This window comes from Arvicola amphibius, chromosome 11 (assembly GCF_903992535.2).
Source record: "Arvicola amphibius chromosome 11, mArvAmp1.2, whole genome shotgun sequence".
In the NCBI taxonomy this organism is placed as follows: Eukaryota; Metazoa; Chordata; class Mammalia; order Rodentia; family Cricetidae; genus Arvicola; species Arvicola amphibius.
Window position 1 is genome coordinate 56,792,085 of NC_052057.2, and position 26,454 is coordinate 56,818,538.

Here is a 26,454-nt window from a genome sequence, read left to right on the forward strand (position 1 = left end):
TGTATTTTGTAAGTCTTCATTAATGTGTGAATGTCTTTCTACTATTTTGAATTCTTCCCAACCTGTATTATGGTAAGAATTCTCTGTTCCCTTCCAAATTTCTCGAACTGTAGCTGACACTGTAAGGGTGAAATCTTTTTATAATGATTTTTTTTTTAATTATCTGTTGGGTCAGGCAGTGGTGGTGCACACCGTTAATCCTAGCACTCAGTTGGAGGACAGTCTGCTCTCTAAGAGCTAGTTCCAGGACAGGCTCCAAAGCTACAAAGAAACCCTGTCTCAAAAAATAAAAGAAACACAAACATACAAAAATTATCTTGGTTAATTATTTAAAACCAAATTTAGTAGGTTTGCAGCTATTCTTTTTCTTGCTTCCAAAATGCCTATTACATGTTGGTTTCTCTGAAAATAGCCCAGACTGCAGTATGTTGCTCAGCTCTAAGAGCACACAAGACCCTTTCCTTTAAGAACACTTATTATTTGGGTTTTAGTTACTTTTTAAAATTTAGTTTACTAATGGTACTAGTTTTCAAATGTGTTACATTTTCTTCCTCTCAGAAATGACACAGGGTATATTTTCCAGTGTGAGAGGTGACGGCAGTGACACAGCAGCTCAGGACATGCTAGGAGATGAAGTGCTTCCAGTTGCAAAGTCAGAAGTCTCTTCATGCAGTGACTGAAAGTGTGGATGATGGTAGGAATGCAGTGCTCTTCTAGATCAGACAATATTTATAAAAGTATAAATGTCATCTTTAATGAAACAAAAATACCAGAAAAGAGGAAACTGACCATGTGGAGATAGCTACACCTGCTTTCTGAATGACAACATATATATATTTTTTTAATCATATAGATGTTAAATTTTTGGCTACATGTTATAGATGCTTTGAAAGAACAGAGCTACATCAACTAAAGGATAACCTATAAATATAATTAGTTCTGCACTAGCACAAGTTAACAACAATGATTACTTTCTCTCCTCTCTCCTTTACTCAAATTCTAACCTTCCTTTACAAACCTGCAAATAAACGTGTAATTACCAACAAGGTACATACAGGACAAAGACAAGAAAAAGTGCTTGAAGTCTAGTTATCATGATAGGTCATTCTAATATATATAATTATCAATAGTTTATTATAAAAACTCTACACATACAATTATTTCATCAAGTCTCTTAAAAATTCATAATGAAATGTGTAGAAAGAGACATTTCAAAGTCATAGCAGTTACTACGGTTACAGTATTTAATTATTTGTACAATAGGTCTGTTGGTCCATTTCAATTAAATTTGTTCCCACAAACATCACATTTCTTTCTGAATTTCACTTAGAGCACAAGCAAGTTGCTTAATTTTTCCTTCCATTATTTTTTTGTTCTTGCATGTTTCTTCCAGAAGTTCTCGCATTTCTTCTTCAACTTGCTGAACCTAAACCAATGTATACATTTTACATTTTAATTTTCTAAAAAAAATTGTGCATTTTGAAAATCAATGATGTATTTTATGTACTCTATAATTTGTGATTCATTAAATGAAGTTAGCAAGATGTAACTTTTTTCAAATGATAAAACTGAAAACTATATAAAGTACTTTCAAGTGTATTACCTATTTAGTCTGAAGAGTCTCCTGAAGAAAATAAAGCAAAGTGTTTACCTGCATTTTGACCTTAGAAAATGTGAAATCCCTGTTTTATAGAGAGAACAGAAACCCAGTTTTCTGATTCCAACATTCCACTGCTCTGAGCTGCCTGCCAATGCTGAGTTCAACTTAAAACATTCACCCCTTAAAGATTTCCAACTCACACAACTTCCCTCCCAAAGCAATCTCTCTTCAATTCGGCCCATCTTCCATTTCTAAAGGTCTGTCTTTCACCTTTGAAATATAATTTTACCATCCATTCGTAGCTCACATTCCCCTAAGACTCCTGTATGACACACTACAGACTTCTGCTTGATTCTTCTATGTAGCTCACCATGTCTGACACAGCTAACTGTGACCACTTTTTTCTATCACTTCATTCCTCACCTTCTTAATACAGATCTCCTAATTTCATTTCCTTAAGAAAATAACTTTTCCTAATTTATTTTTTAAGATTCATTTTTATTATTTTATGTGCATGTGTGTTTTGCCTGCATACATATACGATGACCACAATCATGCTTAGTGCTATTGGAGGTCAGAAAAGGGCATTGAGTCCTTGGGACCAGAGTTACAGTTGATTGTGAGCCATCATGTGGGTGCTGGGGACCAAGCTTGGGTGCTCCCCAAGAGCCTAGTTTTCTCAACCTTAAAACCAACTCTCCAGTTCCAACTTTTCCTAATTTAAATTGTTACCATGGTCTGTGATGCCTCAGGATCTATATACTTCCTGTGTCTGATTATTTTAAGCTCTGATTCTATTTTTCTAGTTTTTTTAATTTAAAGTAATTTTGTTGCTTTAGTACACAAGACAAATTTACGCCATTAAGATCAGAGACTGTGGATGACTCTTAATTCCAGCTGGATGGAAGGACCCACTTAATCATATATTAAGGAGCCAATTGGTGTATCCGACTCTATCAGAATCAGGTTGAATTTAGCATCCATGTCCTTTCTGTTCATTTCAGAGGCTTGAGAACAGGAACTGCTTTCTTAGTTAAATGGTAGAGATCTTCAGGATGATCAGGAGCAAGGCCTTTGGACTTAAGAATTCTCAAGAACTCATTACATCATGAAATAAACCATGCAGCACCAGGAAGTCCCTCAGGACCATCCTGAAAAAAGAAGCTTGTAACTTCTAACACAACACAAACTTAACCGTGTAATAAACCTCAGGCAGCAGGACTCCCCGGAGTTTGTCTGTTAAAAACCAACATAAGAAAGCATTTCTTGATTTTTGTCTGCGAGGTCCTTGGAACTCTGCAAGAGACCCTGATCCCGTGCTGAGGGGAAATGGAGAGGTGAGTAACGGGCCACACGGCCGGACAGCATGAAATGCCTCTCTCTGGGACAGTCCTGGGGCACGGAATCCAGGCCACCTCCAATTCTCTAAGCATTTCTGGCCATCCAGCGGGGAGTGTTCCTGCTGCTTTCTTTACCCCATCCCACCTTGTCGCAAACCCACCTTTTCATCTGTGAGGTCCTTAAAACCCCCAACACAGCCGGCTTCAGGGCTGAGGGGATCTGAGAGCCTGCAGCAGTGCTGAGGGGACCTATTAGAGGGCAGACCAAGACAGTACTCAGTCAGCCAAGCAAGGATTGGACCAAGAAACTAAGACTCTGCTGGTCTCATTTGAAGGAAGAAATGGGTAGGTGCCAGTGCAAGAATTACTCCAACATTCTGAAAAGCAACATGGTAACACCAGAATCCAGCGAACAGGAGGACTTGAACATCCTAGCCCAGAAGAAGTAGAAGAAATATACTTTAAATGTAACCTTATGAAAATGATGGAGACCTAAGTGAAAAACTTCCTTAAAGAAATGGAAGAGATGACAAAAAAAGTTAGAAGAAATGAATAAATCCCTAAAAGATACCCAAGAAAATCAAGAAAAAGCAATCAAACAGGTAAAGGAAACAGTTCAAGACTTGAAGACTGAAATGAAGGTAATAAAGAAAAAACAAACAGAGGGATGGCTGGATATGGAAAATCTGGGTAAACGTACAGGAACTACAGAGACAAGTATAACCAACAAAATACAAGAGAGAAGAAAGAATATCAGGCGCTGAAGATACTAGTGAGTAAATAGACTCATTGATCAAAGAAAACATCAAACCCAACAAATTTTTAACACAAAACATCGCAGAAATCTGGGACACCATAAAAAGACCAAACATAAGAATAATAGGGGTAGAAGAAGGAGAAAACTCCAGCTCAAAGGCCCAGAAAAATATATTCAACAAAATTATAGAAGAAAACTTTCCCAACCTAAAAAAGGATATCCCTACGAAGGTACAAGAAGCTTACAGAACACCAAATAGACTGGATCAAACAAACAAACAAACAAACAAAAACAACCCATCCTCTTGTCATACAATAATCAAAACACAAAACATACAGAATTAAAGAAAGAATTTTAAGAGCTGCAAAGGAAAAAGGTCAAGTAACATATAAAGGTAAACCTATGAAAAGCCAGAAAGTCTTGGATAGATGTGTTGCAGACTCTAAGAGACTGTGGATTCAAGTCCAGACTACTATACGCAGCAAAGCTTTCTTTCACCATCGATGGAGAAAACAAGATTTTCTATGACAAAAACAGATTTAAACAATACATAGCCACAAACCCAGCCTTAAAGAAAATACAAAGCCACAAACCAAGGAAGCCAACAACACCCACAATAGCACAGACATCTGATAATCCTCCACCAACACAACTCAAAAAAGGGAAACACACAAACACTACAACTAAAAAAAAAAAAACAGAGTTAACAACCACTGCTCATTAATATCGCTTAATATCAATGAACTCAATTCACCTATAAAAGGACACAGGTTAAGAGAATGGATATGAAAACAGGATCCAACATTCTGTTGTTTACAAGAAACACACTTCAACCTCAAAGACAGACACTACCTCAGAGTAAAGGGTTGGGAAAATGTTTTCCAATCAAATGGACCTAAGAAACAAGTGGCTGTGGCTATCCTAATATCTAACAAAATTGATTTCAAACTAAAATCAGTCAGAAGAGATTGAGAAGGACACCTTATACTCATAACAGGAACAATTCATCAAAATGAAGTCTCAATCATGAATATGCCCCTAATATAAAAGCACCCACATATGTAAAAGAGACATTACTAGAACTCAAATCACACATCAAACTGCACAAACTAATAGCAGGAGATTTCAACACTCCTCTCTCACCAATGGACAGGTCAACAGAAACTTAACAGAGAAATAAGAGACTTAACAGAGGTAATAAATCAAATGGACTTAACAGACATCTATAAAACATTCCACCCAAATAGGAAAGAATATAACTTCTTCTCAGCACCTCATGGAACCTTCTCAAAAACTGATCACATACTCGGTAACAAAGCAAACATCCACAGACACACACAAAAAATTTTAGTAACCACCTGTGTCTTATCGGATCACCATGGAGTAAAGAATTCAACAACAATATTACCCACAGAAAGAATATGAACTCATGGGAACTGAACAGTAAACTACTGAATCACCCCTGGGTCAAGGAAGAAATAAAGCAAGAAATTAAAGTCTTCCTTGAATTCAACGAAAACGAAGACACAACATACTCAAACCTATGGGACACAATGAAAGCAGCGCTAAGAGGAAAGTTCATAGCACTAAATGCCCACATAAAGAAAACAGAGAAAGCTCATATTAGAGACTTAACAGCACACCTGAAAGCTCTAGAAAAAAAAAGTAGACTCACCCAGGAGGAGTAAAAGACTGAAAATAATCAAACTGAGGGCTGAAATCAACAAAATAGAAATACAGAAAACAATCCAAAGAACCAATGAAACAAAGAGCTGGTTCTTTGAGGAAATCAACAAGATTGACATAACCCCATCCAAACTAATCAAAAGGCGGAGAGAGAACACTAGAATTAACAAGATCAGAAATGAAAAGGTGCACATAACAACAGACATTGAGGAAATTCAGAGAATCATTTGTTCTTATTACAAAAGCTTGTAAATGAAAAAGAATGTAAACAAAATGCACAATTTTTTAGATAAATACCATGTACCAAAAGCAAATCAAGACCAGGTGAGCAATTTAAATAGACCTATAACTGGCAAGAAAATAGAAGCTGTCATCAAAAACCTTCCAACAAAAGAAGCCCAGGGCCAGATAGTTTTAGTGCAGAATTCTACCAGAACTTCCAAGAAGAGCTAATACCTATACTCCTTAATGTATTCCACATAATAGAAACAAAAAGAGTCATTGCCAAACTCTTTTTTTAAAAAATATTTATTTGTTTGTTTATTATGTATATGTCTGCAGGCCAGAAGAGGGCACCAGACCCCATTACAGATGGTTGTGAGCCACCATGTGGTTGCTGGGAATTGAACTCAGAACCTTTGGAAGAGCAGGCAATGCTCTTAACCACTGAGCCATCTCTCCAGCCCCCTGCCAAACTCTTTTTATGAAGCTACAGTTACTCTGATACCAAAACCACACAAAGACTCAACCAAGACAGAGAACTACACACTAATCTCACTCATGAAAATCAATGCAAAAATTCTCAAAAATGCTAGCAAACCCGAATCCAAGAACACATCAAAAACAAAAAAATCATCCATTATGATCAAGTAGGCTTCAACCCAGAGATGCAGGGCTGGTCCAGCACACAAAAATCTATCAATGTAATCCATCATATAAATAAACTGAGAGAAAAAACCATATGATCATTTCATTAGATGCCAAAAAAGCATTTGACGAAATTCAATACCCCTTTATGATAAAGGTCTTGGAGAGATTAGGGATACAAAGATCGTATCTACATATAATAAAAGCAATATACAGCAAGCTGACAGCTAACATCAAATTACATAGAGAGAAACTCAAAGTGATTCCACTAAAATTAGGAACAAGACAAGGCTGTCCACTCTCTCCATACCTCTTCGATATAGTGCTTGAAGTTCTAGCAATAGCAATAAGACAACGTAAGAAGATAAAGGGGATTTTAACTGGAAAGAAGGAAGTCAAACTATCATTATTTGCAGATGATATGATAGTGTATATAAGTGACCCCAAAAATTCTACCAGAGAACTGTTACAGCTGATAAATACCTTCAGTGATGTTGCAGGATACAAGATCAACTCAAAAAAAAAAAAAATCAGTAACCCTACTATACACAAAGGATAAAGAAGCTAAGAGGGAAATCAGAGAAACTTCACCTTTCACAATAGCCACAACAAATGGCATAAAATATCTTGGGGTAACACTAACCAAGGAAGTGAAAGACCTATTTGACAATAACTATGTCTTTGAAGAAAGAAATTGAAAAAGATACCAGAAAATGGAAAGATCTCCCATGCTCTTGGATAGGAAGATCAACATAGTAAAAATGGCAATCCTACCAAAAGCAATCTATACATTCAATGCAATCCCCACCAAAATTCCAATAAAATTATTCACAGACCTTAAGAGAACAATAATCAACTTTATATGGAAAAATAAAAAAAACCAGGATAGCCAAAACAATCCTATACAATAAAGGAACTTCTGGAGGCATTACCATCCCTGACATAAAACTCTATTACAGAGCCATAGTAATGAAAACAGCTTGGTATTGGCATAAAAACAGAGACGTTGACCAATGGAATCGAATAGAAGACCCGGATATTAATCCACAAACCTATGAACACCTGATTTTCGACAAAGGAGCTAAAAGCACACAATGGAAGAAAGAAAGCATCTTTGACAAATGATGCTGGCATAACTGGATATCAATCTGTAGAAGAATGAAAATAGATGTCTGTTACCATGCATAAAACTCAAGTCCAAATGGATTAAAGACCTCAATATAAATCTGACCACACTGAACCTGATAGAAGAGAAAGTGGGGAGTAGCCTGCAATACATGGGCACAGGAGACCACTTTCTATGTATAAAACCCCAGTAGCACAGACAATAAGAGCCACAATGAATACATGGGACTGCCTGAAACCAAGAAGCTTCAGTAAAGTAAAGGACACTGTCATTAAGACAAAAAGGCAACCCACTGAATGGGAGAAGATTTTCACCAACCCCACATCAAACAAAGGTCTGATTTCCAAAATATATAAAGAACTCAAGAAACTAGACATTAAAACTCTAAATAACCCAATTAAAAATTGGGTACTGAACTGAACATTGAATTGTCAACAGAAGAATTTCAAATGGCCAAAAGATACTTAAGGACATGTTCAACTTCCTTAGCTATCAGGGAAATGCAAATCAAAACAACTTTGAGTTACCATCTTACACCTGTCAGAATGGCTAAAATCAAAAACACCTATGATAACCTATGCTGGAGAGAATGTGGAGTAAGGGGAACACTCATCCATTGCTGGTGGAAATGCAAACTTGTACAAACACTTTGGTATTCAGTGTGCGGTTTCTCAGAAAATTGGGAGTCAACCTACCTCAGGATCCAGCAATACCACTCTTGGGAATATACTCAAAAGATGCCCAATCATACTACTGATTTGGGAAAGTCTTCTGTTTGTGTTGAGTTCATTCATTAATAAACAAACTGCCTTGGCCAGCCCTTAGGTGGGTGGAGTTGACAGAACAGGAAGAAGGAAGTGAGGTAGATGGCTCAGTCAGATGCCACGCCTCTCCTAAGTGAGATAAATCGCCATGCCTCTGCTCTCTGAGCCAGACCGCCGTGCCTCTGCTCAGGAAGACAGATGCGATGAAGCCAGCCGCCAGGTCAGACATGCTGAATCTTTCCTGGTAAGACACCACTTTGTGGTGTTACACAGATTATTCGATATAGGTTAGTCAAGATGTGAGTAAGAGGCTGAAAATAATGTGCCAGGCAGTGTTTAAAAGAATACAATTTGTGTGTTGTTATTTCAGACGTAAAGCTAGCCGGCGGCTGGGAGCCAGTCGGGAATGCAGCCCGCAGCCCCACACTACATACTACAAAAGCATTTGTTCAACTATGTTGATAGCAGCATTATCTGTAATAGCCAGAACCTGGATACAACCTAGATACCTACCCCTCAATGGAAAAATGGATAAAGAAAGTGTGGCACATCTACACATTAGAGTACTACCCAGTGGTAAAAAACGACATCTTGAATTTTGCATGCAAATGGATGGAAGTAGAAAACACTATCCTGAGATAACCCAGACCCAAAAATACGAATATGATATGTACTCACTCATTAGTGGATTCTAGCCATAAATAAAGGACATTGAGCCTATAGTTTGTGATCCTAGAGTACCTAAGTAATAAGGTGAACCCAAAGAAAAACATATATGGATCCTCCTGGAAATTGGAAGCAGACAAGATTACCAGGCAAAAGTTGAGAGCATAGGGATGAAGGTTGGGGGAGGGGGTGAGAGGGAGAGAGAAGGAAGAAGGGGAGGGTTGGGGAGAGCTTGGGGGAATGGGATGGTTGAGATGGAGGAAGGACAGATATGGTAGCAGAGAAGAAGATATCTTAATTTAGGGAGGCATTGTGGGGTTGGCAAGAGGCTTGACTCTAGAGCAGTTCCCAGGAGTCTACAGGGATGTCCCCAGCTGGGACCCTGGGCAGTGAAGGAGAGGGTTCCTGAACTGGCTTTGTCCTGTAGTCAGACTGATGACTATCTTGAATACCACCATAGAACCTTCGACTGGCGACAGATGGAGACAGAGACTCACATGGGAGTACTAGACTGAGCTCCCAAGGTCCAGTTGAAGAGCAGAAGGAGGGAGAATATGTCCAAAGAAGTCAGGACCACGGGGGGTTGATCCACCCACTGAGACAGTGTGCTTGAAATAATGTGAGCTCACCAAAGCCAGGTAGACTGGGACTGAATGAGCATGGGATCAAACTGGACCTTCTGAATGTGGCTGACAATTGGAGCAGATTGAGAAGCCAATGATAATGGCACTGGGATTTGTCTCTACTGCATGTACTGGCTTTTTGGGATCCTAGTCTATTTGGATGCACAACTTCCTGAGCCTGGATGGAGGGGAGAGGGCCTTGGACTTCCCACAGGGCAGGATACCCTGCCCTCTCTTTGGACTGGAGAGGAAGCTGGGGAGGGTGAGTAGGGGAGCGGAAGAGAAGTGGGAGGAGGGGAGCAAGTGGGAATTTCAACTTGTGTTATTTATAAAGTAATTAAAAAAAGAAAGCATTTCTTCAACTCTTTACCAAATCATGTTGGTATTAGGTCCAACATCATCCTCACTATTTTCAGCCAAAAGCCTAACTCCTGTTTTATTGCCCATAGCATTTTTATATCATATTAAATAAAATACCTGAAATCACCACTGACTTCAAGTGAAATAACTTAGTCATTATTCCCATGAACTATTATTTATATAAGACCGTTTTCTCTCTTTAGAGTCCTAAGGGTAACTTTACTTAAACCACATTCTAATTAAGAATGACTTTGTGTCTTTAAGACTTATTTATGTGTGCATGAGTTGGTATGTTTCTACATGAGTATGTGAATGTCAGATGAGGTCAGTGGATCCCTCAGAGCTGGAGTTGCTGGCATTTATAGGGTGTGGTAACCTGGCTTTTGCTATATGGATAACAGTATCTGAACTCTGAGCCTCATGATTGTTCAGTGCTCTTAACAGCTGAGCCATCTTTCCAGCTCTCCCCCTTCTTTTGGATAGATATCTTTCTATTTAGACCAATCTGGCAGGAACATTTCATCTTCCTCCCTCATCCTAAATACTAAGATTACAAGATAAGCATACACTACTGTGCTTTCTGCCCTTGGACGCTTTTTGGCTGCTCATTTCTGAATCTTACACACCCTCCTTCTGTTTGCTTTTTTCCATTACTACTTGAAAATTAATGAAAAGTTCTTACATATTTTTGAATCTTGTGGATCTCAACAGAGTGGCCATATTGGAATATTTGTGTGATTGTTAGAATACCTTGGTTTGACCATTTTCCTTCTGAGGTAAAGTACCTGATGTCTGATTTGGCAGCACCAGGAACTCATTCTCATCAAGATGACAAAGCTGACTGATTTAAGACTCAATGAATAGGGAAGCGATAGCTGAGAACTTTCTCAAGGCAGTGATAGACTGCATTTATACTTTTTCCTTGCCACAACCAAAGGGAAATTCACAGAAGACTGCCAAGATCGTGGACAAGTTCAACTGGGATCTAACTTAGGACTTAGTTCATTGGAGTTATTATCGAGAAATGACCCAAGTGGTGCCTGGATGCAGGACAACTTTGACAATGTGTTCTTCAGTAGTTATAGCATTAAAATGTGTAGTTTCTTCTAATTTTCAAAAATCAAATTTTTTTAACTATAATCATTTAATATTGATTTTTAAAGTAAATCTTAACTCACAGTACCTTTAAATTCGCACAATCAATATATTTCTGCTTCTCATTTGTTAGTTGTACTATTTCAGCTTGATGAGCTTCAACAATTGCATCAACTTGTTTCTTAAAAGCATCATCCATGCTTTGAAGCTTTTCTAGTGCATCCCTTTAAAAAAAAAAAGGAGAAAATACCCCTATGCATATGGGTACACAGATTAAGTGGGCTTCTTCTTAGGTGGAGTGAGAAGTCATCTGCAGACTGTTATTAATAACACTCTGCATCTTGAAATCAGAACCAGCCATTAAATTGTAATACCCATTTTCCACAGAAACTTCTATCTTACAAATTATTTTAAAAATAGATTTATATATTAAAGGTAAATCCTTATTTCCTACTGAGTGTTTTTTTTTTAGAACAAAACTAAAAAATTGCAGTTAGCTACGTAGTTTTTTTGATCTCTTTTAAAATCATTTCTCTTCCTCAGTTTATGCAGGCTAATTGCTATTTAAATCTACACTGCTCTTGGCAGTCAAGTGACTATCTGAATTCCATTTACACCAAGCAAGATTTTATTCAGATAGTGACAGCAATGTTAGTAATAAAATGTACATATAATAATTACTATGTTTCAGGGACTATGCTATATGGAGAATTACATATTTATCAAGTTATCAGGAGGGATCTATTACTTTCTATTTTATAGATGACATGAAAATAATTTTCTTAGCAAATTAATTATGTCCACCATTACTTTGGCATCTTTTTTTTTCTTTACATGTGTTTTACCAAGCCCGTGCAGTATGTATGTTTAAAGGGACCCCACATCCTTCATGACTTAATGCTTACTTTTGTAGCTCAAGGCTTTTGTCTCTCTCTGCTTTAAGTTTCTTTTCCTTGTTTTCAAATTTTTCTTTGACTTCTTTTACTTGTGTTTCAAGATGACAGAGTAGTTCTCCTTTATCATGCCATTTTTGATTTAATGTGCTAAAAAGACAGGAAATAACTTTAAAAGCGAAGAACATGAAATCATTAATCTAAAACTTTCTCAGTGGCAAGTATTATACAATACCTGTAAGCTTTTCTGATTTCTTCAAGTTCTAATTCCTTTGTTTTCAACTGTTGTTTTAGTTTTTCCTTTCTCTCATTGTGTCTTTCTAATTTTTCAATCACATTATCTAGTTGTGAACATTTTTCATTAAGTTGCTCTTGAGTACATTTCTCTACGAAAGTGATCTTTTCTTGTAATAATTTGATTTGGTCATCTTTTTCTTGTAAGCACTTAAAAAAATCAGTAATTTATTTTAGATGTTGCATATGGTAAAAGTTAAGACCTAAAAGGATATTGAACATAACATTATATATAATATCAAATTTTCTTGTCATGGCTAATCTTTTACAGATGCCTCATGTTCTGTTATTTCAAAGGCAATAATAAGCCAGGCATTGTGCCACATGCCTTTGATCCCGGCATTCAAGGCAGTGGCGGCAGATTTCTGTGAGTTTCAGGCTAGTTTGTTTCCTTGCCACCCAGAAATACATAGATACATAGACCCTGTCTCAAAAAACAGTAAAAACAACAACAACAAAAATTCAAATTAAGATTCAATTTAATAAGTACCACATAGTACTTCTGAGTGCAAGGTGAAAAACTTTAATTGGAAACATGATATTCTATCTCTCTTTAAAATCTACAATAGTTAGATGGTTGGTGGTGGTGCATGCCTTTAGTCTCAGCACTCAGGACGCAGAGACAGGCGGATTTATGTGAGCTCGAGGCCAGTCTGGCCTACAGATAGAGTTCCAAAACAGGCTCCAAAGCTACAGAGAAACACTGTCTTGAAAAACAAAACAAGTTTGCCGGGCAAAAATTGGGAACTTGGGGGTGGGGTGGGTTGGGGGTAAGGGAAGATGGGGAGAGAAAAGCGTGAAGGGGAGGATAGGGAGAGAGCTTGGGGGAATGGGATGCTTGGGATATAGGAAGGGTGGATATGGGAGCAAGGAAGCATGTATCCTAATTAAGGGAGCCATCTTAGGATTATTAAGAGACTTGATTCTAGAGGGGTTCCCAGGTATCCAGTAAGATGCCCCCAGCTGTTCCGTGGGTAGCTGAGGAGAGGGAGTCGGAAAAGGCCAGATCCTATAGCCATACTGATGATTATCTTGCATATCACCATAGAACCTTCATCTGGCGATGGATGGAGATAGAGACAGAGCCCCACACTGGAGCACCAGACTGAGCTCCCAAGGTCCTGACGAGGAGCAGAAGGAGGGAGAACATGAGCAAGGAAGTCAGGACCGTGAGGGAACCTTCATCTGGCGATGGATGGAGAGAGACAGAGCCACACATTGGTGCACTGGACTGAGCTCCCAAGGTCCTGACGAGGAGCAGAAGGAGGGAAAACATGAGCAAGGAAGTCTGGACTGTGAGGAGTGCTCCCATCCACTGAGATGGTGGGGCTAATCTATTCGGAGCTTACCAAGCCCAGCTGGACTGGGACTGAAAAAGCATGGGATAAAACCGGACTCCCTGAACATGGCAGACAATGAGGGCTGCTGAGAAGCCAAGGACAATGACACTGGATTTGGATCCTACTACGCATACTGGCTTTGGGAGGGCCTGGCCTGTCTGGATGCTCACCTTCCTAGACCTGGATGGAGGGGGAGGAACTTGGACTTCCCACAGGGCAGGGAACCCTTACTGCTCTCTGGACAGGGGAGGGAGGGGGAGTGGAGGGGGAGGGTGTAAATGGGAGGCGGGGAGGAGGCGGAAATTTTTAATAAAAATAAAAATTAAAAAAAAACCCAAAGCCCAAAACCAACCAAACAAAAAACTACAACAATTGAAGATTAAAAATATAAATTATTACTTTTAAATCTGACATCAGCCTTTTTCCCAAAAGAAAATATTAAGCTTACATCTTTTAATTTTCTGATGGTTTCAGTTTGGTCCTCGATGATTTTACACTTTATTCTCAAGGCATCACAGTCACTCTCATGGCTTTTTCTCAGAGACTCATTCTCTCTGCATAAACTTTCAATCTGGGCTTCTAATTTCCCACGACTCTGAGCTAGTGACGATCCTAAGAAACAAATGCCAGTTAGAAACAACACACCTTGGGAATTTTTGTACTTTATGAAAACCTAGCCTAATAAGGAGAAAAACAGAAAAAATGTATTTAAAACCCAAAGCATACAATAATGTAAGTCAACAGGAAAGAAAGCATTCTAAATATTTCAGCTATTATAAACCCTATATAGGTAAGATGGAGCAAACACAATCACATTAGAAATTACTATAGAATAAATAAATAATACTTTGTTTTAAACAGTACCTAACAATTCAAAATTTCCAAGCTATTTGTAAATGTTGAGACATGATTTTTAATTTTCATTTGCTATGTAACAATCAGAAAAGGAACAAGACTAAGAATTTACCTACAATGTATATAGGTTTTCATTCATACAAAATTTTACTTCTGTCCATGCAAAATACTATGTCACAAATATGAATACTCATTTTAGATGTTACTATTAATATAGAGCAGTATCACCACAATATCCCGTGAAAATATACAATTTTACTGTTTTTATATATCAGTGAAAAATAAATTCAAATAAAGGTATCAAAGCTACCATTCCCTCATCTGCTCTTGAGTGATTTTATTTCTCAGCTTCCAGGGCAGCAGCAGCTACAGGCATGTACTGCCATACCTGGCACTTCAACAACTTAACTGCTGAAATGATTTCTTACTTCCTGAGAGGTGTGTGTTCCTCTCTGGCTGGTAAATGCGTATTTATCCTACCAGATAAAGCACTGCTTTTACCTTATATTTCATAGGCAGGGAAACAACTTTTTACTTCAATATCGACATGTATTGCTTTCTCACAATGGCTATTTTCCATCTAAAAACTTGAGACTTACCCTGATGTGCTAGTTCATGTCCCCATACTTTTCGTTCTGTCCTTAAACCATAGATCAGGGACTCCTTGGCTGCTAGCTCAGAAATAAGCTGCGTTTTTTCATGCTTAAGAATTTCTATTTGAATGCTCTTCTGCTTGTCATCTTCAATCAAAATTTCCAGAGTGTTGATTTGATTCTATACACCCACAAAACACAAAATCACCAATTATTTCACTTAATTATAAACATTAAAATTATATACACTATAAATTTTTATTAAAGTACACTTCTTTATTTACATCTTTGAAAAAGAGCTCTTTAAGCAATTAAAAAGTAAATATTACCAAAATTTACACCAAGTTTTAAGACACATGCGCAAATGCCAACATCTAAAAAGCTATTTTCTAAAGCTTTTACTCTATAATTGTCAAAGAGAAAAACTGAACCTACAATTGTCAAAATTTCTCATGAAATATTTAAATTATCTATAACTTTACAAAAGTTATGTTCTCAGATGAAAGAATACAAATATTAATAGACATGAATTTAAAGGCTAATTAATACCATTAACACAAGTGGCACTTCTCAAACCTTAACACCTTTTGAGTATCATGTGCAACTGGTAACACCTTCATAAAAGTAAATTTACTTAAGTAATTTATTTACATATTTTATTTATTTTTTGAGATAGAGTATCATTATGTTTACCCAAGGGGTCTAGAACTCAAAATGTAGAGCAGGATGAACTCTAATTCAGAGATCCCTCTGACTGATTCTGCCTCCTAAGAGCTGGGCTCAAAGTGTGTATTACTATACCTGACACACTTAGATATTTTGATAAAAGCAATATCATCTATGAAATCAATTTCATGGGATATACTTTCATTAAGAACATCTCCAAATTAATCCTGAGCACCCCGAACTGCACAGCTCACACTTGCGGTGATGCAAAAGCTCCAAGGAAATGACACTCCAGACTCTTGCCTGTAAATTCGCGGCTGCTTCCTGTTTCAATTTGGAGACTTCTGAGAGTTTTGTCTTTTGTTCCTTCACCATACAGGTCAGATCTTTAATTAAAGATGATGATTCATTTTCTTTGCGTTGAGCCCAAATAAGAGCATGTTTGCTCTTGGCTAACTCAGTTGCAACATCTTCAAAACCATCTTGAACCTATATTTCAAAATATTATAAACATCAGCTTCCCAAATAGAAAATATTGCATTTAGAAACAGTTTACAATTTTCGTTTAAAAACCTTGCATTTTAGCAAAACAAAAATCAGAGGTAGTTTGTTTCCATCTACTAATTCCCAGCAGATAAAACACATTTATTTAGTTAGCTCCTCATTTGTTTAGTTACCCAAGAAACTAAGTAGTGAATGTATGTAAGAACCAAGATTCATTTGTATAACATATATTCGCTGAGCAATTGCTACAGGTCAGCCACTGTTGGGTACTGCAGTGTACTAATGGAGAAAACAGACTAAATTGTCTTGTAGTAGTTAGGGACTAGCAGTATACCAACAGGAAGAAACGATGCATCATGAAACTATATAGAAAGCATAAACTTAGAGGGATGTAAAGTACTGTAAGAGGAATGTTCAATTTTAAATGACATTGTTATTGAGAGGTTACCAGCAGACAACAAGGATGTAAATGTATGTAGGGAAGGTGTTCTGGGCAGGAAGGTGCTTCGAGGAAAAGTATAATACATGTGATGGGAGTAGCATGAGTAAAGGAAAAATGGCAAGAACATGAAGTCAGCTACAACAGAGTTCTGATTATTGTTCTCAATAAAATGGAAGGGCAAATTAGTTGAGGAGTGGCATAACATCTAACTTACATGTTAATACAAAGTTGGTAAGAAAGACTATATTCTAAAAATAACACTACAAAAAGCTTGTAAGGTACTCATTATGGAGTATCAGAGAAAAAGGAGTCAATGTTGGCATTAGTTTTTGGCATAAGCACTTAGAAGACTGGGAATAGCATTAACAGATATGGAAAGACTGTAAGATTCTAAAATGTGGTTCTCTTATCAATAAAGCTACACATCAATTCTTACATCTTTAAATCTTCTGGCTTCAACAGTTAAAGCAATACGGAATTCATTTTCTAAATCCAAATACTGCTGGTTTAATATATCAATTTTTTCTTGGTATTCTTTTACTTCTTGCTCATGCTTTCTTTCTTCTTTGGACATTTCTTTAGCTAATGCATCCTGAAACTCTGCATCACTGAAAAACTCCCTAGTTTCAATTTCTTTCCTGGAATGGAAACCAAAGCAATGAAGTTCATGAAATAAAAATTCAAAGGTCTTTAAATAGCCTTTAACATTTTGCATCACCTAAGATTAATGGAAGATCGCTTCTTTGCTTTAAAACACAAGAATGTATAGACAGAGGAAGTTCATAGTCTACTGCTTTAAAGAATACATACTGAGTAGTCTTACAATAGTTATTTGGAAGTTAACAGCTACCTCTCTACAGGATGGGCAATTTTTGTTAAGCTTGAAGAAATGCGGAAATAAGGTGCATTATTTATAAGAATCTTCTTTTCATGCTGACACCAAAGCCACACATTTGTTTTTCAGCTGCTATTTCTAAAGGACTGTATTTAATAGAGGCGTAAATACATTTTTTTCATAAGTTAATTCTGATTTTAATCTTTTTTCACTACATTGACTGGTTGATAGATTACGTGTTATGTCATACATAGATGTCATAGGACAACCTGCAAGAGCTGGTTTTCCTTGTGTCACAAGGGTCCCAGGAACCATACTTGTCAGGCTTTGGTGTTAACCCATGTTGCCAGCCCTCCATGAGTTAATTCTGTCAGACGTCACTAAATGGTCAATTGCTGGGTAGGAAAGAGGGTGGACAGAACCAGAGATTTCCTTTTATACTTATGAATATCAATATTGTCTTGATACGTTTCATTCACCTGTGTTCCTCTTCTTTCAATGCCAGAAGTTCATGAAGTTGTTGCACTTGCTCCTTTTCTTGGTGAAGAGAAGTTCGAAGTAAGTTTATTTCTCGATCAGCAGCCGAGGCTTTGAGCTCCACCTCTTGGATAAGTCTCATCTGAATGAGGTACAAATGATTACAACAGTCCCACAATTATCCCCCTGTCTCTAGGTCTAAAGTTAGTTGTAGTCTCATTTGTGTGTTGTACACATGGTGACAGCACTTACAGTCACTGCTCTGCTTCTACTTTATATTTGGTCAGTTTGTTTAAAGGCCAAGGGCAGTTTCATTAGTTTAAAAGAAAAGACACAGGGCAGGCAAGCTGTAGACCTTGGCAGCTACCTGGAGGGGGAAGATGGAGAAGGGGAGAAAGTCATGCCTTTTGGAGTTAGGTACAGAGGTCAAACAAGCAGACTGCCAGACACATGGTGAGTGAGAGTGCTCTGAGGTGTGCTGACGTTCAGCATGTTAGGGAGAACATGACTAAGATCAGTATCTGAGAGAAAAGGGAAAGTCCTTATACAGAAAAGCTGGCAGACCTAAGAGCTTCGTGAGCTAGCAAGGAGCTTCATGGCCAACTCTGTAACTACCTACCAGCTTGTATTTTATGGCAGCTCCTCTAAATGTTGATTAAATGGCATGACTTGATAACTGAGCTGTTTTCAAACTTTACTGAATTAAGAATGATATTGTCAGACAAAGTTGAAACATCAAATATACTGACATCAATTATTATTGATTTGTATCACATCACATGTTTGGACAGGTTCCATGACAAAAGCATGAAAGTGAAAACTCTTTCAAGTACCATAAAGACTTGAAAGCTATCTCTCAAAAATATGAGCCTACGTACCTGCAATATTTCTGTCAACTCTTATAATTGCTTTATGTAAGTACTGGTAGAATAAAGACACAATCCACAGGCTGTGTGAATGCTATATTAAAAACAACAGTGACTTAATTTCTGCATAGAGCCTGGTATCTTTTGAGTTTACTATAATATACAATTAGGTTCTGGGAGGAAGCCATGAATCCACATCATGGATCCATTCAGATACCTGTGCCTGCTGTTGCTGTGCTTTCTGCTTCTCCATTTTTTCCAATGCTTTTTCCAGGGTTCTCAAGTGTTTGATGTGATCTTCCTGTTGATCTTGTGCTTTCATTAGTTCAACAGTTAGCTTTTTAACTTCATTTTGAAGTCTGTGAACTATAATTTCAAGTTGAGCCTTGGAATGTCTCTCTTTAAGAATAACATCCTTTAGCCTGAAGCATAAATTATATATGCGATCGTAAGAATGTTACATGTATGAAAATTGTAATCAATGTTAAGGCTTAAAATAGTGATCAGTATCTGAAATAATATATGCATTTGTCCCGACTCTGAAACTAACGTTTTGCTGTAACAGGAAAGCATTGGTCCTAAGTTAGAGAAACTCAGATAAATGTTATTACTTCACAGCAGTACTCTACCCCGTGTGTCTCAACTTTGGGCTAGATGTAAAGTTTTTAAAAGCATTCAGTATAAATAAGGTATAGTCACCGCCCTTAAGGGAGATATATATTGTAAGATTCAGAATCAAGAAGATATTGATACCAACTGGCTTTGAGAAAAAGGTGGTAGAACAATTATTTCTAGTTTTGGAAGGTGACAGGATATTAATGGCACACCATTTACTAAGTAAAGAATACAGAGTAAGAAGCAAGATGCTCCTTTCTCAGGATGGGCTAACCTGAAAACACACAAAATATAGGAAAGGCACTTTTGCTAACTCATTAGATCAACAAGTCTATTGTCCAAGGAAGTTGGAACAATTAAGATACTATAATAAATGAGATTTACTTTGTTGACATAACATTATTTATAGTATGACCCCCTAGCCTTCAGACTAGGTGATGGATACGAGGTACACACAAGAACATCAAGAGCTGTGAGGCATTAATCTCAAGATACCAAACAAACATGGGTGTAGATAAAAGCGGAATCAGAACAACTGAGACTGACTTCTCAAGAGAGCAAAGAATATGGACCATTGACATCAGGTACAAATGAGAGAATGTATAGAGCTAGAAAGGAAGTGTGTTCCAAACATCCCAAATTCAATGAAATCTGGTGAGCATTTGAGATTAGCTTCTAATAAGTGTATTTAATTAATATCCATACTACGAAGTAAAACAAAAATTATTCACATATAGCCCCAAACAAGAGACAAAGTATGCCAAACCAGGCCTGGAGGGCCACACCTGTATTCCAAGCACCTGGGAGGAAGAGACAGGTAAAGCTCTTTTGAGTTCAAGTGCAGACTACTTAGTGATTTCCAGTCCAGCCAGAGCTATGTAGTGAGATGCTGCCTCAAAAACTCAACACAACACAACACAACCAAACCAAAAAAAAAAAAAGCCAACACTAAAAGGAATTTCAACTATAATGCAAAGGAAATAAAATGTAATAAACAACCCCTAAAACAGCTTGGTTTTATCCTGAAGAGAAATCCTGTCCTCTATAGTATCCCTGTGACTCATCCTGGATCTCTATAAACTTGTCACGTAACAGGGCTCTGCTCCTGAGGGTGTCTGAACCTTATTCCCTTCCCTATGCCAGTCACTCATTTCCTGACTGGGATTTTTATCGGAGGCCACAAGTATTACACAGTAAATGTACAGCTGACAGGTTCATAAAGGCAGACCCACAAGAGTACAACTTATGGGGCATCTGTTTTGCAGAGCCTGTGGGGACACTTGTCTTTTGGATATGCCACTGCCAATTCTCTAAAATCTTGTGAAATCATGGTTTCAAAAACAGTATTCACCCAAAAATATCTCAGCACCATACAAGCAACAGAATGACCTTTCCATTCCCCCATACCATGAGGCCTTAGAGCGACAACATTCATTCTTTGTTCCAACAGTTAAATTTACCACAAAACTGCTTGCTAACAGACCACATAGAAATTTCTATAGAAGACAGGCACTGCTCAGGAAGGTGGGATGCCCCACCCTTTCCAGACAGACAGCTCTGGGTGTGGGTGAAATCCAGGTTCAGGATATTTAGTAACTTTATCTAATGCTTTGGAATGTCAGGTATTTCCCCTTGGATGCTGGTTCTTTCCTGGGTGTTGTCACCTGTGGAGTATTACCGATTTATCGGGATCTACCTACCCTTTTTGTGATTTTGATATGTATATTATCATTGTCCTTCCCTATGGAATTTTCCTGCTACAGAAACCTTATGAAGACCACCCCTTCTTTTTCTTCTTGTTGCTTCTTCATGCAAAGGAATAAAGAACATGTAGCAGTAATGTACTTGAGTTAATTTTTTTTTAACTCTCAGATTTTCACTTGCCTTAAACATCCTATTCTGAGCCGTGAGGGGTGAGGAGGCTGGAACTCTAGGCCCCCAGTAGATTTTCTTCCATATATTCAGTAAAGTGATGCCGCAAACACAAATAAGGCAGGAAACTGACAGAAGCACTCACATAAGAGTGCCAAAAATGTGCAGCTACAAAGATTCGCACTGTACATGTTTAACGTGGTTTCTTTTTTTATATCACACAGGTACAACATATAAAACAAGCAGGTAGGACAGGATTTTGTTTTTTAAGTATTAGTATTATAAAATCAAATGTCTAAAACAAATTAGGGATCATGTTGGAAACAGTGTACCTCAATTTAATATTCAGAAGAGATTTTTTTTTGTTTTTTTGTTTTTTGTTTTTTTTTTTTTTTTGTCTTTTTGTTTTTGAAGACAGGGCTTCTCTTTGGCTTTGGAGCCAGTCCTGGAACTAGTTCTCGTAGACCAGGCTGGCCTCGAACTCACAGAGATCCACCTGCCTCTGCCCCCTGAGTGCTGGGATTAAAGGCGTGCGCCACCACTGCCCAGCTTTCAGAAGAGATTTTATAGGAGGAATTATCCATGCTACAGACACAAAACTGAACTACTAGCAACGTCCCAATCCACTTATGGCCAATAGCAAGTCTGGAGACCTAGTGTTCTTTCAGGGATAAGAAAAACAAACAAAACAAAAAATAAAAACCAACCAACCAACCAAATAAAAAAAATCCTAAAGGAATTCTAGGGAAGAAACTTAATAACTATTTCAGAAAAGGGATCATGTCAGAATTAACTATAGAAATCAATGTATTTTCACATGATGAAATAAGATAGAGCAACATTAAAGAAAGTACTGGGGTAAAATAAAAACCCTCAGACAAATAGCAGACAGACTAGACAAGAAAAAAATAAGAAAAGAATTAGGAAATTTGGGTTATGTGGTACTACCAAAGCTAGCAGAAAGTGAGTACATAAAAAGAGACTAGGATTTATAAACCTCAAGGAGAAATTTGCCAATGGCCAATGCCAGCTCTTTATAAATATGGTACTCTACAAAGCAAGTCACCCCACCCCACAAAGTCTTACTTATCTCATTGGTTATTTATAATACTCACCTACCTGACACTTCCCAGTACAAGTGGTCAACTACACGTACCCCAAATTCCCAATTTATGTAACAAAAAAGCACTAAATCTTAAAATCAAGTGAAAGTCAAATGTATTCATTCCCCCTAATTTTTTCCGGTTTCCACATCTAGTAATCTTCAGGCTCTGAGGGACATCTTTAAGGGCATATTTTGTCTTACCTGTCTGTAGTAATGAGAGCCAGGCTGTGAACATCTTTTTTCTCACTTGCTTGCTTAAGCAGCTCATCGATATAATCCATAAGTTTCTTTTCAGCTTGCTCAGCTTTCCACCTCATCTCTCTCTCTTGGTCTAACTGCTCCAAGAGGGACTAAAAGAAAATAGCAATGCTTCAAGAATTTGAAAAAGTTACCCAACTTCTCGCTGCCTCAGTCTTTCATTTATTTTATAGTAACAGTACCTGCTGTAAAAAGCTACGATGAGAGTTAATGAACTCAAAGCACACAGAATAGCACAGAATAGCGATGGGTACACAACCGTATCAAATGAATGTTAGATGCTAGGGTCATGACAATTATAGAAAGCAATCCAACTATTAGAGCACATTTTTTTTTTAACAGAGCATAGTGGAATAACCAGTACTCAAACATATAAAATAAGGGCAAGTTATCTAATACAATCAGCAAGTCTTGAATTTTTAAAATATTTTAAGCATCTCTGAATCCTTTTCCAAAACTGGGTTTTAGGACAACCAACAAGACAGTTATACAGAATACTTCTTTGAGAAAACACGAAGATTTATCTTTATATTTGAAATGATACAGTATCACCCTTAAACTAGGAACTATTTATTTAAGAAAAAGGAGCTGGAAAATTCCTAATAGATTCTCCTCCACAAGAATGTAGCATCATTTCAACTGATCTCATCTTTAGCAAATGTAAAAGCAGTAATACTACACAAAGTCTGGAAATCAAGAAGCATAAAAGAAGCCAATTCCCATCAGTGACAAACTACAAACATTTATTGCTCATAAAGAATGGTTAACTAGAAAGGATTTTATATTTAAGTTTTTCTTAACTTTCTAAACCGTACCCGGTAAGTGTTGTCGTCCGAGACACTTTTGTCTACTTTAATTATGTCAGTCTTCTGCTCGTCTAAGTCTCTTAAAACATTACAGTTAACTAAAGACGATCTTACATATAAATCTTTAAGGTAAGGCTGTCTCATTTTGCGATTACAACTGCAAAGAATAAAACGCAGAGAATAATCCAAAGCACAGTTTTCCAATACAAACACCTCTAGTTACATATATAAGTAATATTTTTAGAAAACATGTTAAGTAAGGGGCTGAAGAGATGGGTCAGTGGTTAAGAGCATTAGCTCCCGTTCCAGAGGATCTGGTTTCAATTTCCAGTACCCACATGGCACAACAATTTGTGACCCCAGTTCCAGGAGATCTGATGCCCTCTTCTGTTCATTAGTGGGCACCAGGACATGGTACAGACATACATGCAGGTAAAACACCCACACATAAACAGTAAATAATTTTTTATACAAAAAATGTATTAAGTAAGGTAATAGTTACTTGGACAAGCTAATTCATAAATTTCACAATGGATGTGCTTTGGTGACTCACTATTTAGAGTCAAGAATTTTAAAAAAGATTATGATTTTTTTGTGTAGTCTTTCAACATATTCAAGATGAAACAGACTATGATTTCTAATATAAAAATTTGAAAACATGATTTAAATACCCTATGGTACTTAAAAGGTTAAAATTGACACAATATAGCATAATAAACAGATTCTATCAGTAACCAGAGTATTAAGAAGTATATTCTTACTATTAAGAGGACTGAGTGAGTTTTATACATGAAAGTATAATTGGATCACTATAAAGAATAACAAACATTTAAGAAAAGAATTATGCAGGCAAAAAGTGTAGTCTTTTTAAAATAACTATCATGGTTGATGTCCCTGCAATGGAAATACAGACATCAGATTTCTAAATCCTCATGTCGATCACCTTCCTGGACCTGGGGGGAGTTGGGAGGACCTTGGTCTTAGCATAGAGTGGGGAACCCTGATGGCTCCTTGGCCTTGAGAGGGAGGGAGGGGAGGTATGGGTGGAGGGGAGGGGAGGGAAGGGGGAGAAGGAGGGGAGGGAAGGGGGAGGAGGAGGGGAGGGAGGGGGAGGAGGAGGGAAGGAGATGGAAATTTTTAAATATAAAAAAAAATAAACCATGAGAGAGAGAAAAAAAAAATTTCCTTCCAAAAAAAATAAAAATAAATAAACTTTACATAAATCTCTCAAAAAAAAAAAAACCGTAATCATTACATTTGCCTCTGACTCTTGCTTAGTTGGCACTGGTTAGCCAGGTCTTCCGGCTAGATGAGCCTCCATGTAGAGCAGAAACTTGTAAGGAAAACTCAAGTGTATTAGCCTTTCTTCCCACTGTAAGTAATACAGTGGCATTTTGGTATTTGTATTAATTTCTCAACTTTGGTAAGTACAAAGAGAAAGCAATCTTTTATATGAATACACCATTCTTAACTTTCTGCAGGGATTGGTTCCAGAACCAACCTCAAATAACAAAATATTTAAATGCTCAAGTCCATTATATAAAATGGCATAGCACTTTTATATATAACATGCATATGTGAGTATATATTAAGTTGTCTAGACTAATTTTTCTATCAATACAATACCTGTCATAATACCTAATATAATCTATTTATTACACTACATTATTTAGGAAATAATGACAAAAAAGTTTGTGAATGTTCAATCAGAAGCAATTAATTTTAAACCTAGTAAATGGTTCATGTCAGTAAACATATAATTCTTTTATTTGATTTTATTTGTTCAGTAGTGGGTTAAATCCATGGATGCAGAAACTGTAGGACTGGGGCAAGGGTTAGGTTTATGCCCTAAAATTTGATGATAAAACTGACAGGTTTATCATCGTGAGCCAATAAGAAGTCAGTTAGTTACTCCTGCCTTTGTAACCTCATTTGCTCACTAAGACCAAGCATGTACCTTACAAATGCAACGTTGTTTTTATTGTGATGCTTAATAGTTTGAATAGTTCTGGCATAATATGGGATTTTTGCTCTTCTAGGAATTTTTCGACTGTACTCTTTTCTGTTCCCATAGTCACTTTCAGATGTTATGTCTGTGTCTCTTTTTGGTCCGAGGTCTTTCTCGGGAACATTATCTATTAAAGTATTAGAAGTCTAAGAACATAAAAAAAGAAAGAAACAAAGATGTAAAGTCTGCTAAAAGTTCTGCTCAGTATAATTAAAATTTAAAGTCTTCTTAAATATTAAGACATTTTATAAGACTAAAGATTTATAAATTGATATCTCTTTGAAACTGAAGGCAAGAAATTCAGTTCTGGCACAGAAAGAAAAAAAGAGCTTTCAGTAGCTCAAATCTTTTACAGATAATTATAAACTCTGGGAAAATGAAAAAGAAACAAAACAAAAATAGAAGTTAAAACTAAAGACATCAAAGTGATAAAAAGGTAAGACTAGTCTACATGGGAGCTGATACCTGCAAAATGGACCAGAATAGACAATGTTTCAATCAGAGACTATCAGTTTTCTATGGAGAAACTATAATAGCCAAGTATAAAAAGTAAAGACTTTTGAGTTAAAAACTAGAGGTAATAAAAGGCAATTTCTAAAAACAAATGAAATATGAACTGATACTTTTTTAGACAAAATTAGAGTTTAAGTCAAATCAAATTAATGCCAAATACAAGAATGCCAACATTTTTTAGAAGAATCTAAGACACATAACATTCAGTGTCCAGGATATATTCCAAAAGAGTCAAAAGGAAGATTTATAATGAAAAAGGCACATGAGATCAAGGTATATTGGTATATGCTTGTAATCCCAGAGCTCCAGAAGCAGATGCAAGATATCAAGGTCAGTCTGTATTACACAGTTAAGACCTCATCATAAAAAAAGTAAACTAGAACTCTCATGAACTGCTATTAGGGACATGGAATGTTCCAGCAACTCCTACCCAAAAGGTAAGATAGGGATAAGCAACATGTAGGTACACAGCAAAAAGAAATCAAAACTTGACTATAATGCTCATAATCATATATCATAGTCAAGTATCTATTAACTGATGCTACATACATAAAACAATAAAATATTATTGGCAATACCAGTACTGATACAATACTCATGAAGGAAGGCAACAAAGAAAATGAGTGAA

At 37.0% G+C, this 26,454-nt stretch overlaps 1 protein-coding gene across 1 annotated transcript in view; it reads right to left on the bottom strand.

The window, feature by feature from the left end:
- Positions 1 to 604: 604 nt before the first annotated feature.
- Positions 605 to 26,454, bottom strand: part of Lrrcc1 (leucine rich repeat and coiled-coil centrosomal protein 1) — a 32,904-nt gene continuing 7,054 nt past the window's right edge. Inside the window, exons 7-17 of the mRNA XM_038347833.1 lie at positions 22,443 to 22,591; positions 18,867 to 19,071; positions 17,786 to 17,925; positions 16,908 to 17,109; positions 15,829 to 16,014; positions 14,866 to 15,040; positions 13,860 to 14,023; positions 12,013 to 12,221; positions 11,790 to 11,927; positions 10,973 to 11,108; positions 605 to 1,426 (exon numbers count right to left, since the gene is read on the bottom strand). Of these exons, the coding sequence (XP_038203761.1) occupies positions 1,304 to 1,426; positions 10,973 to 11,108; positions 11,790 to 11,927; positions 12,013 to 12,221; positions 13,860 to 14,023; positions 14,866 to 15,040; positions 15,829 to 16,014; positions 16,908 to 17,109; positions 17,786 to 17,925; positions 18,867 to 19,071; positions 22,443 to 22,591 (1,827 nt within the window). The 3' untranslated portion in view covers positions 605 to 1,303. The remainder of the gene's footprint in view (positions 1,427 to 10,972; positions 11,109 to 11,789; positions 11,928 to 12,012; positions 12,222 to 13,859; positions 14,024 to 14,865; positions 15,041 to 15,828; positions 16,015 to 16,907; positions 17,110 to 17,785; positions 17,926 to 18,866; positions 19,072 to 22,442; positions 22,592 to 26,454) is intronic.